Below are 18,150 nucleotides of genomic sequence, written 5' to 3'. Positions count from 1 at the left end.
AGTCAGAGATGGGAGATAACTTTACCATCAAAACTTCATAGAAAAACACTTCTAATAATAGACTTTTAAAAGGAGAGTTTTTCCAGTCCCAAAATAGTACTTCTGGTTTAGCACCTCATTCTAGTCTGACAGCCTGTCATATTTCACTGCCTTCACACTGCTTCCAAGAATGTGAAGAGCTGTTTGGATGTCATGTAGGTGAAGTTAGTTTGTTCTGCTTTAGAACAAATGTACAAAAATAATGCAGTATAAACCCAGTTCAAAGTCAAGGGAAGGGTACTCATTAGCAGCTGTGGGGTTCACATCCTCAGAGAACAGTGAGTTTGACACTGACTGCATGCTTCATGCTGAAGATGTATCCTTTTTGTTTGAGCAAATAGATGAGAAAAATGTCATAAGGAGAGCTTTTTTATCCATTTATTTTTTCCAAGGCACATGTTGTTTGCATTGCAGAGTAGTTCCTGGAGCTGCCTAACTATAAGCACAACTCCAGTTCCCCAGGCTGAGGGGTGAGACCAGGAAGGGCCGTGGGGCTGCTGTTGCCTCAGGAGAGGTCAGGGGGCAGGCTGGGGGACCTCAAGTTTGGGGTGTCTCTGAGAAAGAACAGAACAGAACAGAACAGAACAGAACAGAACAGAACAGAACAGAACAGAACAGAATAGAATAGAATAGAATAGAATAGAATAGAATAGAATAGAATAGAGCACAACTCCAGTTCCCCAGGCTGAGGGGTGAGACCAGGAAGGGCCGTGGGGCTGCTGCTGCCTCAGGAGAGGTCAGGGGGCAGGCTGGGGGACCTCAAGTTTGGGGTGTCTCTGAGAAAGAACAGAACAGAACAGAACAGAACAGAACAGAACAGAACAGAACAGAACAGAACAGAACAGAACAGAACAGAACAGAATAGAATAGAATAGAATAGAATAGAATAGAATAGAATAGAATAGAATAGAATAGAATAGAATAGAATAGAAGAATAGAATCATTTCGGTCTTAACTGGCTCACACTGCTGTAGTACCCAGCTACTTCCCAGTGTTTACTGTATCTTAACACCACCCCTGCAAGTCAGGAAACCTCTACTTGGACCTTCCGAAACCTTTTGTTTTTCTAAACAGTCACTGTGAGCATCAGTCCTGCACAGCTCAGTGCACAGGCAATCTGCCCTGCGGAAGCCGAGAGGCACTGATGAGACTCTTGAGCTCCCTAACATCAAGTTGTCTTTTAAGTCTTACTTGTTAAGGTGCTTACTGCAGTCTCTACAATTAGATGAATGAGGCTGTAATGCAAGAACTGATGACCAATCTTTCAGGTTCAGGGAGACTTTACCACCTGTTGCTCACATGGAACAGCACAGTCACACTAATTCAAATAACAAGTAAAAGCACCTGCTTTTAACATATGCCACTTGCTGTTTTCCAGAGTGAAGATTCAGATGAAGAAGACCTTTGTGCTATCAGTAATAAATGGACTTTCCAAAGAACCAGCAGACGATGGTCTCGAGTGGACGACATTGATGCTTTGCTTCACCGATCAGACAGACATGGATCTTCTGGGGACATTAAAATGAAAAATACAACAAGCAGCGAAAGCGTCCTTACAGATCTGAGTGAACCCGAGGTCTCATCTATTCACAGCGAGAGCAGTGGGGGAAGTGACAACAGGAGTCAGTCTGGCGTCGGCAGCACTGCCAGGGAGACCTGTGACTGCTCTGGCCAGTACGATGTAGAAGGCACACTGCTGCAAGACTCCACTGTGATAAACACCGCCCTGTCCCCCAAGGACAACCTGAAGAATGAGAAACCAACACGAACCAAAGCAAAAACCTTTCTAAAACGCATGGAGACACTAAAAGCAAAAGGTGTGCATGGAAAACTAAAAGGCTCCGGAAGAACGGGTCCTTTAGAGATAAGTGGACCTGTTCTCCAGTATGAGCCAAAATCCTTGAAAGACATGCACTGTGTACAGATAGTCAATGGCGATCTGCAAAACTTAGGAAAAGATTCAGTCAAAAGAGGGCTTTCCTTTTCTGTCAAATCCAGCAGTGACAGCAGTCAGTCTGAAAACAGCAGCAGCGGGGTGAGCACACCATGTTTGAAGGAACGCAAATGCTATGAAGCAAACAAGAGAGGCGGGATGTACCTGGAGGACCTAGATGTTCTGGCAGGAACAGCCTTACGGCAAGTGGTGGACCAAAACCGCAAAAATGAATTTCATTCCCAAGAGAACTTGGTTGTACATATTCCCAAGGATCATAAACCAGGGACATTCCCAAAGGCACTTTCCATTGAAAGCCTCTCACCTACAGACAACAGTAACAGTGTAAACTGGAGGACAGGCAGCATCTCTTTGGGAAAGCAGAACTGCTCTACTCCAAAAGAGTCTGGATTGATGTCTTGCTGTCCTAAAGAGAGCAGAATTAGTATTTATGACAATGTGCCAGGTTCCCACTTGTATGCTAGTACTGGAGACCTCCTGGACTTAGAGAAAGATGTCCTTTTTCCTCATTTAGATGACATTTTGCAACATGTCAATGGGCTCCAGGAGGTAGTAGATGGCTGGTCGAAGAATGTGTTGCCAGGTCTGCCGGTTGATGATGTAGCGGTCAGGGAGCCTCCGTCGTTGCCTTTCCAGTCGCCCACACAGATCACACTTGATTTTGAAGGAAACTCTGTCTCTGATGGCCGGACCACACCAAGTGACATGGATAGAGATGGAACATCCCTGAATGAATCTGAAGCCACTGGTGCCAGGGACAGGAGAGACTCTGGGGTAGGAGCATCACTCACAAGACCAAGCAGGTAGGTAGCAAAATTTCATACACAAGTCCATAGACCGTGAAATACAATACAACAAACCAGAAGCTCTCAGCCTGACACTCAGAAGGTGCAGGATACCATTACAGTTGTATTCATCCTGTATGGGGATGGGGGCTTCCCAGGGAAGGGTGGGATTTTGGGAGAAGGGACATCCCGCTATGCAAGTTATTATGTGGAAAGAATGGAGAATTGGATTAATAAAGCAAACTAAGGCGCTTTTTTTTTCTCTCTTGATCCATAGATTGCATAGTAGGACCCTGCATAAGCTGTGAGATAAATTTTCAATTTTTTGTCTTCTAAGCTGTGCACCCCAGTATTTATGCATCGGTAGCCTTGTGCACTTTTTTATGCACTTGTCTGCTTTAAAAATCTGTCTCTTTGTGCTCAAAGAGAATTTCCCTACCCTGCCTCAGTTCCTTATGTGACAGAGTGAAATGATGGTATACAGTTAACTTCTTAATAAAATAGAAAAGCAGGATTTTGTTAACAGTTTGCAGATCTGTTTTAAGTCAGAGGGATGAGTTCCTCTTGAGCCAAGGGAGGATGGTCCCAGGTAAAGGCCTTTGTGGATCCATACTGCGGTGTGTATAGGGTGACTTTGTATGTGCAAAAGCAGTGAGAAAATACTTGGTATTTTCTGATCTGTCATCAGTCTTGTCACATCCTCTCAGAGGATTCTGCCATGCCATGGTTTACTGCTGCCTGTGCTTGCCTGCAACCATCACAAGCAAGTGAACTCGAGGAAACTACTGAGTAAATGAGCAGTGCCAAAGATTTTAGGATCTGAGCCAGAGCTCATGTTTAGCAAAACAAGAAACTTAAATAAGGTTTTTTCCAATGTATCCGGTATATGGAGAAATGCATTGGAGTAAAGAGAAGATGTGAGTGGCTCAACAGTTTGGTGGTTATGGCTCTTGCCAAGGAGACACAGGGTTCAATCCCTTCTCCAAAAATCCTTCAGTGTTTAATAATAGAGATATTTGGAGAACCTCATCTCCAAATACCTTTGTGGTCAGGCTGGTCCCCTGGGAGGTGAGGGACCAGGCATCCAGCCCCGGTTCTGAGTCAGGGACAGAGCATTTGACTCTGGATCTCCCACATCCTGTTGGAAATGTGTGTGCTGAAGGGCGCAGCAGGCAGCACCGCTTCCCTGAGCGCATGGATGAGACCCAGACCCACTTGTGAATCTAACGTTAAAAAAATCAAACCTTCGGCATTTCCAAAACTAAAGAGGCTGAGCAAATTGTTTTATTTGCCTCCAAGCTACATTTTCTTTCAGTTGACACACCATGAGCCATAATGTGTATAAATGTTTATGTGTGTTCTATGTGTGTTCTATGTCTATCTGTGTTCTAGCACTATCTCACAGTGTACCATCTTTTTCTGCTCAGTTAAAACTGTCATCTGATTTTTCTATTGTTTATTTTGCTAAAGGCGGTTACGATGGCATAGTTTCCAAATCTCTCATCGCCTGAGCCACTCCATTGCGTCCCTTCACATCAGCAATCAGTCAGCAGCCCAACTGAATCTACTGCAAAAGTTCTCTCTGCTTCGTCTTACTGCCATCATGGAAAAGTACTCCATGTCAAATAAACATGGCTGGACCTGGTGAGTGCCATCAGTAACTGAAAGAGAGCTATTTTTAGGAAGAATAGTTTCTCCTAATTCTGTTATTCTCATAGTAAATTCAGTAAATGCAATTAGGAAGAACAATTTACTTCAGCTGTAGAACTCGAAACTGTCCACTTTAATCTATTTCTGCGTAGTGACTTGGTGGTAAAGTCAGAATAGATCCTGGAGATCTGACTTCACTCCTGTGCTCTAACAGAGAGACAACCCCAGCCTCTCTAACAACACTCCAGTACCAGAAGAATAAACTGGAGTAGGAGAGAGTGATTAAAAGTAGGAAATGTTTATAGTAGGTCTTCCCCAGAATTCATTTTGTGATTTGAAAAGAAGCAGCTGCTGATGATACTTCATGTATTCAATATTGGTTTGTTTGTGCTTTAAAAGAAGGGTTAGAACAGTTACAGGACTTTTCTCAGCAGATCAAAAGATGTAAGCTTTAGCGCAGTCCTGGACTTGCCATAGCACCTGTAAGAGCAAACTGGTCACTCAGAGTGTGGTGTGAAGAGCAGATGGACATGGATGTTGCCAACTGGCTACAGAAATTGGCATGTTTAGTGGTATATGAACCCTGATGGGCCACACAGACTGAAGTATACTGGAATAGAAGTGGGCATAGATAAGAGATTAGAAGTATCTGAGAAATAATCAAAAGGATAACAGAAACTTTCCCTAATACGCAGAGACACCGATTCCAAAAATAATATGACTTGACATTTACATTGTAATTTCCATGTTCAAAGCACTTCACCAAAATCCCACTAAATTCAGCTGTGAGCTAGATAAGACAAGTTTTCCTTTAGAAATGGAAAAACAGATAGAGGGACTACATGTGAGATTCACCTCACTGACATCAGCCATTCCAAGAAGTTATAAATCTAATCCAAAAAAGTCAGGTCGGCTGTCTGTGGTCAGTGGAAAAATACAGGCAACTCCAAAGGCAGATCATTCTATCCAACGCTTGGGGTTGGGGTCACCCTCCAGAGGTGCCTTGCTCCATAGTTCATGTAGAGGCTTTCTGGACTGCTAACTCCTTCTAAATCTCCATTAGAGAGCTAAAATTCAACCAGACGAACCCTCAGATCGCTGTTTTCCTTTGGTGCAGCTCCCTTTGGCTAGCTGACAGTGTCTGCACTGAAATGAATCTCACCTGAACCAACTCCAACTAAGCAGACTAGAACAGAACAAATTCTATAGCCTGCTGTTCACGCAGACATTTTCCCTCCTGACAAATATTTCTTCAGTTTTTATAATCAGTATCTAAGGATTTATAAGAGTGGGACTCTAAACAGTTGTAAAGTTATATGGTATACTCCTTCAGTAGGTCATTTAATCCAACTTTTATCTCCTTCCCACACAGATGAGAAAAATCTTTGTCACATTCAGGTCGTATTCATCCTTCTTTAATTTTTTTTTTTTTTTTTTTTAATTCCACTGCAGTCATGACTCCCACAAAGGGAATCTGGTTTGTTCTCATTTTCACCATCATTTTTGGAAGAAAGTAAGCTTGTCAGCTTCACTTAAGTTACTCAAGTAGAATAAATCATGTAACACCAGGGATGAGCCTGGCACATAGGGATTACTCACCATCATTTATTACTGTAAATTGTTAGTCAATAGAAATGCTAAATCATGTAACTGGTAGTATAGAAATCTTTCAGCGTGTTCGAGGACAGAACCTCCTTTTCTCTCAGATATGCTTTCCACTATGCTTTGCTGTGCTGTTCTTTTAAGTTTCTAATGGATGCTTTAGACCATGTTGGCTTCAGCTGAGTGATAACTGCATAATAGAAGTTTTTTTGTTAGAGCAGGTTGTTACGCTCTGTCTTAGAGCCAGAGGCCATCTTCTTATAAAAGTTGTCAAGAAATTCATCAGTTATACAGATTGTAAAGTTTCCCTGTGTTGTGCATTAAACATTTTTTCACCATCTTTATGAAAAAGGAGGTGGCCCCAGTTACCAGCTTCTGCCAGCAGTGTTACTCAGAGAGACTGTAAACACTCTGATATTTTCATGCAGGCTGTTCATGTTAATTTCCAGGTCTGTGCCAAAGTTCATGAAGAGGATGAAAGTCCCTGACTACAAGGACAAGAACGTCTTTGGTGTGCCTCTGATAGTTCACGTCCAGAGAACAGGGCAGCCTCTTCCTCAGAGTATACAGCAAGCGCTACACTACTTACGGAGCAACTGTCTAGATCAGGTATGAACTTTACTCCAGGAACTCAGTTGATTTTTTTTTTTTCTAAAAAGCCACCCTAGGCTAGCGATAGTGAACCTTTTTGTACTTAGTATCACAATTATTTGAAGATTGTTCTATCTCATGTTGGGCCCAGATCTCCTCTGGTGATCTGATACCTGCTGCCAATACTAATGGTTTGCCATTTTGAGATTTGTATCCAGCTAATCTGTTGAATTCTTGTAGCTTTAACAGCCCTGCTGATTTGTATGCAATAGCCTACCTCAAAGAATGACATGAGATCTTTGTATCTATTGAATCAGAGCTCAGCACTCCCAGCTTCTAGCCATACCTGCACTGCTTATGCATGACTGTTGCTGCTGAGGGTTAACTGCATTCACCATTTCACAAGATATGGTACAAAAGGTTTTATTTGCTTAGCAAAGAAAGAAAAGTCCAAGAATAGAGAGCAAACTCAGCAAAATATTTGAAGTATTCTGTTGACAAAGTCAGATATATCCAGATAGAGTTAGGTCAGCAGGGGTTCAATGCCAAAGCCATTAGGGTACGTTTCCTTTTATAGTGTTCTTAGCTGGAACAAGCCAGCTGGGAGACCCTCATGCTCAAAGTATTTCAGACTTTTTGATTCCCTTTAGCCACAGAGCAGGGACATACCAGTCATATTTTTCTTGTTATTCCCCTAAGGATGAGGAGATGTATCTTTATGAAAATAGGACTGGGAGAAACCCCCTGGCTGATTGAGTTCAGTCCTCTGTTATTATTGACTTCATGTCATATGACCTCTTCTGTAGCTGCTTTTAGATAGTCCTAAGTTCAAAAGGAGCAAAGAGCATTTTACTCCATAGACTCTGTTGCTTTCCTGGCTCTGAGCACACAAAAAGAGTGGAAGTGGTCAGTTCTGAATATTTCCAGTTTCTGATTACCATTCTGGTTGCTGTTCAGGTTGTTTTGCTGGGTGACAGTCATCATCTCCAAAAGGGAAGTCTAAATATTAAATGCCTAGCAGTGAATCACAGCCATTTCCCTCTACAGCCAGGGGGAGACCCAGGCGCTTCCTATCCTTTCTCTCTGTTGACTGTAAAGACATCCTGTGGTGGTCAGACCTTGACATCTAACTCCTAGATGTCAAAAGTGAGGTGAGATGAGTTCTCTCTACCATATGTTGTACAGGAGTTGAGGAGTGTGAGGAATAGCCTGTTGGAAGTGCATTAATAGGGGATGGAAGGAGAAAATGAATAGAGACAATGAGAAGCAATATATTCAGTAGTTAATGTGCCTGGTTATTGCTTTGGTAATCTGGGTTTGTGTACTGACGGAGGAAACTCAGCATAGGAAGAAAAGTGATGCAGCAAGACTGGAATCAGTGATGGGAGTGGAGGAGGAGACACTTGCCCGAGTATGAGGAAAAGGAGATGTGGGGATATGGATGGGTTCATGAGATAAGTGGTAGAGCAATAGGAGGAAAGAGAAAAGAGAGGAAGGGAGAAAGCAAAAGGGAGGGTGAAACCAAAGAGAAAGAAAAAGTTCTTGAGAGATTTGAGGCGGTCCAAAGGAATGTCTATGGGCAGTTTCAGACAAATATCCACTCTAAGAAGAAGGGTTTAGTTGCTGGGAAGCATCAGAGCTACATGAAGGACCATTTCAACTCAGTTTGAGTTTCCACTTTGAGGGGAATTGGGAAAATATTGAATAGAAAATGAAGGGCACGTACAGATTGGGACCATTTAAAATATCTTTCCACCAAAAACCTTTCTAGGCCAAAAACCTCCAGGCAATTCTGCTTCTCTGCTTTACAGTCACTCCATTTTTTCCCATTTAATTCAAAGTCTCCTAATGACTGGCCAGAGGTCTGAGCAGCCTCCGGTCTCCTCCAGCAACTTTCTTATGCGTCTGTTCCATGCACTGCAGAAGGCAGGCTACAGTCCTGAACGGGATCAGAGCTTGGTAAAGTTGAGGTTGCTCTAAATCATTGTAACGTCTGGCTCCTGGCACTGAAACGTCTTAAGAGATTGTGTGAGGAGCCTCCCCATATTTTGTATTATTCAGTTTCAACTTGTGAAATAGAAACTGCTTCACCTTTGTCAGCTGCATCTTTATTTCTGTCATGCATCATACAGCTACTTGCAGAGCAGATGATCCACAGCATGAGGATAATAAAGATATTGGGCCAGACCAACTGCTTGATAAGTCACTGGATTTATAGTCCCATCTTATTTACAGAATGAGTCTGTAATATCACAGAACAGAGCCTAAAACATCTTTTTCTATGAAGTGAAGAACTGTCCTCTTTTCATTAATTATGATTTATTTCCAAGAAAAAGGGAAATAGGAGTGTGGATAAATACCATTAAACAAAAATAGAAATCAAAACTAGCAGAATTATGTGCAGCAGGAGATTCTGCAGGTGAGATTTGATGTCTGACCTCTTAAATCAGTCTTAGCTGGAAGTCTTTAAAGGTTCTTTGTACCAGCAAGGACACTTTCCATCAAAAGCAAAGAACTGAGTCTCTGCTCTCACATTTATCTACCACATGCCAAAACTGTATATTTTGGACGGAATTAGCATGGGTCCTTCTGCATCTTCGGCACTCATTTCTAAGATGAAAAGGGATTTAAAAAGAAGAGAAAGGGAAAGAGAAAACCAGATGAAAAGCACCAGATGCTCTTTCTTATATTCTCTTGTCAGAAATAAAGTGCACCAGCATGTACACAGGGCGCATGCCAATTCTCTATTTCTTACGTATAAATATGGCACCCCGGCAATGCTAAATTCACCAATAAGAACACACAGCAGAAGAACCACTCACAGCCAGTCTGGTGTAGCAGTTCATCTCCATTTAAATAAATATGTCCCCTCACATTGCTGCATAGTGTATAATTAGTGTCATGAATGTGCAAGTTAACGGAAGTCCTAAATACCATGTTCTGAGCATGGGAAGTGTTCTAGGGAGAGGAAGTACCTACACAAACTCTGTGCTGGCAGAGGTGAGGAGAGGAAGGCCAAAAGGCATTATTTCCTTGCCTTTACACATTTTTGTTGGTGGACTGTGCCACGCAGAAAGCTGAACAGACCACCAGCGAGACAGCGGGCACGAGGAACACAAGTCTGTAACTCCAAACCTGAAATGTGGCTTTTTCATAGGTCTTCCTCAATATTTCACCTTTTCCCCTGCAAAACTGAGGGAAAACAGTGCTAACACTTTGCAGATGAAACACTGTGAACTCACTTGGGAATGAATAATGTGATTGAGGCCCAGGAATTCACCCCAGGGGAATTCCACTGGTTAGAAGGACACAAAAGGGCAGCACTGCCATGAAGACATCATTTGAAGAATTACCGCTTCCTTTAGAATGGAAAGAAAACAGGATAAAAATGCATCTTAGCGACACTGCACAAGTAATCCCTCTGTGACCCCCGCTTTTGAACTGGGTGTTTCAGTGGGATTTGGGGGAACTGGTTGGAAGCAGAGAGCAGGAAGGATAAAAAATAGATTTGGTCTTGATTTTGAAGTTCTACCAGGATGTACTCATTTTTTGCCACAGCATTTATTACTTAGCTGAGCATAATATTTTCTTGTTAGTCCTCAAAATATCTGTCCAAATAAACATGAAGAACCAGATTCTCAGCTGGAGTAAATCAACAGACAGTCACCCAAGCCAAGCAAGTCATGCTGATTTGTATCAGCTGAGCATCTTGCTTAAACTCTTCAAGCAGCAGGGAAAACACATGTACCCTGAGCTCTCCCTTTAGGAGGAGATGCAGAGCAGCAGTGTTATTAACTCTCGCAGTTCCAGTATGAGACCATGTACTTGCCTATGAGACTGTAGACAAGTCATGACCATCACATTTGCATGTTTCTCTTGTTCTTGTGTAGAGTAAAATAAGCAACCCAAGCTTTGGTCATCACTAAAGTTCCATCTAACGGTGGAGTTTTTTTTCTTAATATAAATATTCTTTAAGTAACTGTTTGGTGTTTTTTTAACTCGATTTAACATGGTGACTTTTTAGGTGGGTCTGTTTCGAAAATCTGGAGTGAAATCCCGAATCCAGGCCCTACGTCAGATGAATGAGAGCTCCCCAGAGAACGTCAGCTATGAAGACCAGTCAGCATATGATGTGGCAGACATGGTGAAGCAATTTTTTAGGGACTTGCCAGAACCTCTCCTTACAAGTAAGCTGGGAGAGACATTTCTACACATCTATCAATGTAAGTTGTGATATTTTTATTACTACAAACAAATAATTACAAATAATATGTATTACTTAATAATATATTGTAAATAGTTTTTGTATGTTAACACTGGGTGGGGTTCCCTTTGCTCGGTTTTGAGAGGTATAAAAGAATCTCTCTGCCTTCAAAATGTTTCACTGAGAGATATTTAGAACTCTCTGAAGGCTTCATTGTCAAAATACTAGCAAATTTAATGGAAAGACAGTGTGCAGATCTTGAGGGGGTTTGAAAATAGCATCTTCACAATCAGAAAGCAACCAGAAAGATGGGCTACCGTGGACATAAAAAGTGTGATGAATCATGCTTTTTTTCAGATTTCTTTAAACTGTGGGCCCATTTCATGTGGGCGTCTCACTACAAGTGAGTCTTCTGGGCATGGAAAAGTGGAACTTGACCTGTGCAGTCCCCTTCCTTGCTGTGATCTGCCTTTTCATTATAGTTAATAAAATGTACATGAAAGCAACAAGCTGCCTTTGTTTACATCCTCAGCTTCTATGTAAAGATCTCATGGAGAAAGAGAAAAAAAAAACAAGATTTCTTCATTTCAGTCTTCAGCAAAATCTGAGACTCAAATGTATCAGAATGATGAAAATCCCTGTAGATCAGGAAATGACTGTGTATCTCTTCTCCAGACTGAGGGAGAAATAAACAATGAGGAAAACACTAAAAAGCCGAAGGAATGAGAGGTTTTTTTCCTGACAGTGTCCATTATGAAGTCCAGTCAGCCAGTGCTCTGGCAGATACAGAGAAGTGTATCCAACCAGCCTAAGCCAAATAATTGGAAGCACCAAAGAGAAGTGCTAGTCTTTTCAGTTGCAGATGTTTCAGCTGCCAAAACAATGGAAAGCCATTTTTAAATACTGTGTAATCCCAACGCTAAAGAATCTAAGTTAATTCCGTGCCTCCCTTTACAGTAAAAATCTGCCTGTGACAGATAGTCACTAATGTGTTTAACATTGCAGTGTCTGTAGCTGGTAGAGAAATGCTGTGAACCTGCATGTGAGCCAGCATCACAAATAAATTTAATGGATTTGGTTATACATGATGTCTTGGGCCACAAGTGAACTGAAATGGTGCCTATCCCTGGACCATCATTTCCTCTTTTTCTTTCTTGCTCCTAAGTTGCAGGTCATGTCTGCCTACCACACATCAATGAGCTTATTCAGAAAAGCAACATAAATGCTTGGTGCTAATAAAATGGCAATCACAACTGTTTCCATAGTGAACTGGCTAAGGAGATTATCCACTAGAATGACATGTTCACCTTTAAACTATCACTTGATGAAAATTGGGAATGTCCTACCTTGGCAGAGGAGACGCTGCCAGTAAACTACCCCTTGCCAAAGGAAGAGAGACATGGCAGACCTCGAGCTCATCACAGTTATTAGGTCTGTAGCCAGAAGGACTCCCCATCTCCAAGTCAGGGTTATATTGTTAGAATTCACAAGAGCCACAAGGCTGAACGGTGAAACATTGCTACTAGCCAACAACAAAATGCTCTAAAAAGGGGCAGGGGCTGACCCTATAACTCTACATGTAACTGCAGTGGGAAGTCTGAAGAACTCTTCTTTACACTGACTGTTGGGGGGAGGTGGGGGTGAAAGTGCTAGGAAATATTTTCTTGAACTACACCAGTACTTTAATGGATTTCAGAAAGACTTGAGGATGGGTCTGTTTTAACCAAGGTGGGAAGAGGAAAAGATGGGCTCTGTAGACATTGGAGACCAATGTTTGGATTAAGAATGAGTAGCAGTGGTTTTTTTTTCCTTGTGACCAACAACAGATATATTTCTGTTTTAGACGGTACTGACAAAACTCCTTTCACGGAAAGAAAAATGTTGCAAATTGCTGGGATACCAATTGTATTTCATAATGTCTGCAATTAAATAATTCTGTAGCTGGAAGTTTTTGTTCCCCTTCATCCTGTTTAACAAATCATTAATGTGAAGTTAGGAAGGATTTTTCCTCTCTTAGTATATTGGCAAGGGATTTCTGACTCACTGAAGAACTTTCTCATATATCTAGAATGGCTTGATTTGCTATAACACAGAGGAGTAGGGGTGAGATGACTAGTGTAGTAGTCTATATGGCATAGCATTGATGAAACTTTCTCTACTTCCCTAAAAACCTCAGTTGCCTAATGTTTACCTGTGACTTGAAGGCCTGATTTGTTGTCTTCTCTATGCCTCAGCCCCACCAGCACAACAGTCCAGGTGAGGGAGTACCAGGAAGCAATCTGGGGAGCAATGACACATCACATGGATTTAGGAAAGGCTCCTCTGACTTCTCAGAAAGACCTGGCCTTGCCACTTCTAGAAAACTGGAAGCATTTGGGTGTGTTCAGTTTGTCATTCATGTCTGAAAGCTTATAAAATAAAGTGCTTGTACAAGGCTAGCAGGCAGATCTTAAAAGCTAGCTGTTCCCTGTACTGTAGATCTGCTTTTGTGCCTCTTCCATTCAATTATATAGAGCGTATGTAATACCCAAAGGAGGGCTCCAGGTCCAAACTGAGAAAACTTATGGTAGTTTTAGAAATTAATCTGTCTGAGATGCCATTTAAGTGTATCCATTACTGCTTTCATTAAACTCTTTTATGGTTTAGGACACAAGTGTAAGTATTTTCCCAAAGCTTCCCTAAGACTTTTGAACTGTCTTCCCAGAGGACAAAAAAAAAAAAAACAAAAAACAAACAAACCTAAAAAAATATCATTTCCAGATATGAGTATTGACTACTACTCTCCCTTCATAAACTTTAAATGAAGTTCAGTGTCATTCTTGGGGAAAAGCCTTTCAATGAACAGAGAAACGTCACACACTGGCTGGGTGAGCTGTGCTCAATGGAGGAGCAAGTACCATAGCCCTCCAACCACCAGCTGGGCTTCAACCCTTCATCCCTTGTCATCTGCCTCTTCAGAGAGCTGTTCCCAGAGTGTGAATGCCTCTGCTAACTCTGTCTTGTTCCTGCCTCCTTATCTGATCTTGCAATCTCGCAACTGACCTCCTGAACGTCCCTTGCTTTTCCCCAGACGTGCCCAAGGAGCAGCGGCTGCAGGCGGTGCAGGCAGCCATCATGCTGATGTCGGATGAGAACCGGGAGGTTCTGCAGACCCTGCTGTGTTTCCTGAGTGATGTCACCTCCGTGGAGGAGAATCAGATGACTCCTATGAACCTGGCTGTTTGTCTGGCCCCTTCCCTCTTCCATCTCAATATAGTGAAGAAAGAAAGCTCACCGAGGTAAATTGCTCCTCAACAATACGAGTAGTCATATTCCTAATGCAAAAAATGATGCTTTCAGTATTTCTAAAGGCATGCAGGGTACAATTTTTCCAAAGCATCTGCTTTCCTGCACATGTTATGCAGGGCATGGCTTCAGTGAGAGGGGAGAGCCCACGCTGCAGAGCCAGGAGCACACTTGCACGCACACAGAAGGCTTCTTCACAAGCCCAGCAGGTGTTCCTGGCTGGCTGCTGTGAATATGCAGTCACTACTCTCCATGCAAAATTGCAATGGGGCACTAATAAGTTTTGCATAAGTAATGTAGGCTTTTGGGAAGGGAAAGGGCCTGATTTTGCTCTGGTTGAAGTAAAAGACTGACCATGTTTTAAAGAATTTTAGTAAGTAAATGGTTCAGTGAGCATTTTTTTTACTCTGCGTTTTCTGGCTACATCCTGCCACTCGGGAAACTGGGTTTATTTCAGGCCACGTTAAGATGGTGTGTAACATGGTGACTGTCGACTAAACCCAGCTAAGTATTAGTGGTGTCAACTTGATGTTCCTTCTGACTTATTCTTCCCATCCAGTTCAGAATACACTGAGATTCTTGGTCATGCACATGTATAACCAGTGTCTGAGCAAGCACTCTAAGCAGTAACAATGTAAACCACTGTACATCATGCCTGTTAAATATTAATTTCAAAATGTAAAACACCTAATGCAGGACATGCATAATCTTTCCTGCTTTTACCTTTGGCTCAACAATATTTTAGCTAAACATTTTTCCTTTAAAAAAGGCCCAAGAGTCTGAGCTATCTTGTAATGAATAAAACCTAAAGATAGGCTTTTCTCTCTGGTGTTCTCAACATCCTGCTGCTGTTTGCTCTCATATTAAAAAGATCCAGCTCTTTTTACCTGAGACACTGAATTCAATTACAGGGTAATACAGAAAAAATATGCAACAGGGAAGCCAGATCAGAAGGACCTCAGTGAAAACCTGGCAGCTACTCAGGGACTTGCTCACATGATAATGGAATGCAACAAACTTTTTGAGGTGAGTGAGAGACTCAAACGGCATTATTCATGGCAACATAATGCAGCATCCTTTGAAGTATTTATGTTTATGCTTACATTTTCTGTCTTCTGTTAGCTGAGAGATTGATAGTGCCTCACTTATTTGTAAACTTGCTCCATCTAAAGTTTATTTATCTAATTTCTATATGACTGTTCCCTTCTAGCAAAGACACAACTATTAAAAATGCAGGGTAATTATTCTGTGGCAGTTTTCAACCCAAATTACTGGATTAGGAAATTTTATTCTAGTTAAAATGAAAATCTGATGGTTTAACATTTCATTTTATTACAATGTTTTTAGCATCTCAATTAAAACTTAGCCATCTCAAAAAGGCAAGCTGATACACTTTATTTCTGTGTGTCATGCAAAAAATTAAAATCGCACAGAGAGATACAGTGATTCCTGCAGCCGCTTTCACTGCAGATGGAGGAGAGATGATGCTCAGATCTCCCTTCCCCAGAAGCACAAGGCAACATTTCTGGGGGCTAGAGGGAATAACACATGTGTACTGATGGACACTGGATTAGTCTAATATGGTTCTGCATGAGTAGTGCAATTCTGAGCTGTGGACTCTTTCATTATGCTGCTTTGATTTCACATCTTGCATAATAAGCAAGGACAGAAATAGGTATCCTTTTTACATTGCTCATTGCAATTGGATGCTGAATGCTCCCTCAACCTAGAAACACATTGCCGTAAGGAAAAGATCTCAACAGGAGGTTTTCCCTGTGTGTTTTCCCTCCTTTCTGTGGCACAGGTCCCGCATGACATGGTCGCCCAGTCCCGGAACTCTTACATGGATGCAGAAGTGCGTTCTCCCACCCTGGATGAGCTTGGGAAACAAGTGGATGAGGAAGGAGGGAACTATCAGATGTACCTGGAAAGTCTCATGCAAAATCTCCAGAAAGAAGCAAAAGAGAAATTCAAAGGATGGGTTACATGTTCCAGTACAGAGAACACAGAGCTTGCCTACAAAAAGGTAATTTGGGGAGACATGGAAGAAGCAGTAAGGAAAACAAAGCAAAATACCGCCTAGCTATGGAACACCCTGACTTGTTGCACGTCTAAATACATACCCTTCCCACACCTTGAATATTGTGTTCAGTTTTGGGTCCTTCACTACACGAAAGACATTGATGTGCTGGAGTGTGTCCAAAATGAAACTGTTGAATGATCTGGAGCACAGGTCTGATGAGGAGCAGCTGAGAGAACTGGGGCTGTTCCGCCTGGAGAAAAGGAGGCTGAGGGGAGACCTTATCGCTGTCTACAACTGCCTGAAAGGAGGTTGTAGCGTGGAGGGTGTTGGTCTCTTCTCCCAAGTAGCAAGTGAGAGGGCCAAGAGGAAATGGCCTCAGGTTGCACCGGGGGAGGGTTAGATTGAATACTAGGGAAAATTTCTTCCCAGGAAGGGTTGTCAGGCATTGGAACAGGCTGCCCAGGGAAATGGTGGAGGTTCCATCCCTGGAGGTGTTTTAAAGACATATAGATGTGATGCTCAGGGACACGGTTTAGTGATGGACTTGGTACTGTTAGGTTAACAGTTAAACTTGATCTTAAAGGTCGTTTCCAAACTAAACGATTCTACGATTCTGTCTGGTGAGGCACACATTTTTTTTTAAAGACTACTAAAAGCAGTTAAATATGTAATGTAACAGTGATTCAGGTATGAGATTCCAGGAAAGTCACACAAAGCAAACTAAGGTCTCCAAAATGGATAAAGTGATACAGCAAACAAGGCAACCAGAGAGACAGCTCAGACTTCAAATGAGATAATTTTACCTGGGTAAGCTCTTTGACTGGAGGATGGGCAAAGTTGCTGACCATCTCCTGTTGTTTGCCAGCAGTTTGGAGAACAGAGCCAGAACATAGGTATTAAAAAACCTCTTCAGGCTGCCCACTGCTTTACTTATCCAGGCCAGCCATATGGCCAGTTTTATGCCTGATCATCTTGTCCTTGTTTCCAGTAGATTTTTGATGTCTGCAACTTCTATCAAAATTTCTCAAGTTGTTCCAGGCTCCATCACTTCTGCAGGGAAAGCCAGGCTGCTGCAGCCAGGAGGAGGGTGCTGCGGGTTCCCTGCAGAGAGTGAGGTTCAGGGCTGCTGGAAATGCAATGGCAAAACAGAGGTCTGCAAACCAGCAGTGGCTGCTGAGAGGAGGGAATGGATTAGGGGCAAATGACATGGGTAAAGTAGGGGAAGGGCACTGGGAGGAGTTTGGGATCTGGATGGTGAGGAGATAGGGGTGTCTTAGGGGTCTGAGGCAGCATTACCCCTATTTGGGAAAGTTCAACCCCTCTATTAGGACAAAGAAATCACAGTTACTCCAGTTTGCAGCCAAGTTCTGTGAGTGACCTCTCCAGAGAGGGACTGCAGGAGATTGGGGAGGGAGTAACAGGGCTCAGGGGGAAGCAGGATGTGGGAGAGGGGAGGGAGTGAATAGGGTCATGCACTGCTCTAGGGTCATGCACTGCTCTGGGGTCAAGGGCGTGTGAGGCTACAGAGGCAACTGGGGACCTCTGAGGCCCTAGGGCAGGAGGAAGATGGGGCACTGAAAGCTTTGGGGAGGAGGAATTATAACAGCATAAAATAATTTAAGGTGGGAGTTGGGTTTCTGGGGACACAATCCTGGGCCTGTGGGAGGTGCTGAAGGTTTCTGGAGCACTAGCATTGGTATGTGAGGATGCCAGGGGAGAAAGGAGTGAGAAAACCAGGGCTTATGAGATCCAGTGCTTACAGTTAACTTACTTGCTGCCTGAAATGTGACAGCCCTGAAATCATGCAGAAATGCTGTACGTGTGGAATTCAGGATATTCACCTTTTACATAGCCTAGCACCTTCCATTCCCTTTATTGCATGCTGAGGAGGTGTGATAAGTAACAGGAGCCGTGAACTAGGAAGGGTTAGCAAGCAGTTTGTATGGCTTCTTTGAAAGGTGTTTTCTCAATATTTGCTATTTTCCCAATACAGCTATTTTGAGGACAAACATCTGTG

At 42.5% G+C, this 18,150-nt stretch overlaps 1 protein-coding gene across 9 annotated transcripts in view; it reads left to right on the top strand.

Moving 5' to 3' along the window:
• STARD13 (StAR related lipid transfer domain containing 13) overlaps positions 1–18,150 on the top strand; it is a 309,147-nt gene that overhangs the window by 282,637 nt on the left and 8,360 nt on the right. For all 9 annotated transcript variants that reach the window (XM_071804769.1, XM_071804759.1, XM_065829818.2 and 6 more), the window contains 7 exons: positions 1,418–2,796; positions 4,249–4,422; positions 6,480–6,639; positions 10,646–10,844; positions 13,896–14,103; positions 15,022–15,136; positions 15,915–16,136. In XM_071804769.1, coding sequence (XP_071660870.1) covers positions 1,418–2,796; positions 4,249–4,422; positions 6,480–6,639; positions 10,646–10,844; positions 13,896–14,103; positions 15,022–15,136; positions 15,915–16,136 — 2,457 coding nt within the window. The remainder of the gene's footprint in view (positions 1–1,417; positions 2,797–4,248; positions 4,423–6,479; positions 6,640–10,645; positions 10,845–13,895; positions 14,104–15,021; positions 15,137–15,914; positions 16,137–18,150) is intronic.

The sequence above is a fragment of the Patagioenas fasciata genome, chromosome 1 (genome assembly GCF_037038585.1).
Source record: "Patagioenas fasciata isolate bPatFas1 chromosome 1, bPatFas1.hap1, whole genome shotgun sequence".
NCBI lineage: Eukaryota > Metazoa > Chordata > Aves > Columbiformes > Columbidae > Patagioenas > Patagioenas fasciata.
Note: the sequence above shows the minus strand (reverse complement) of the source record. Positions and strands in the feature narration are given on the sequence as shown.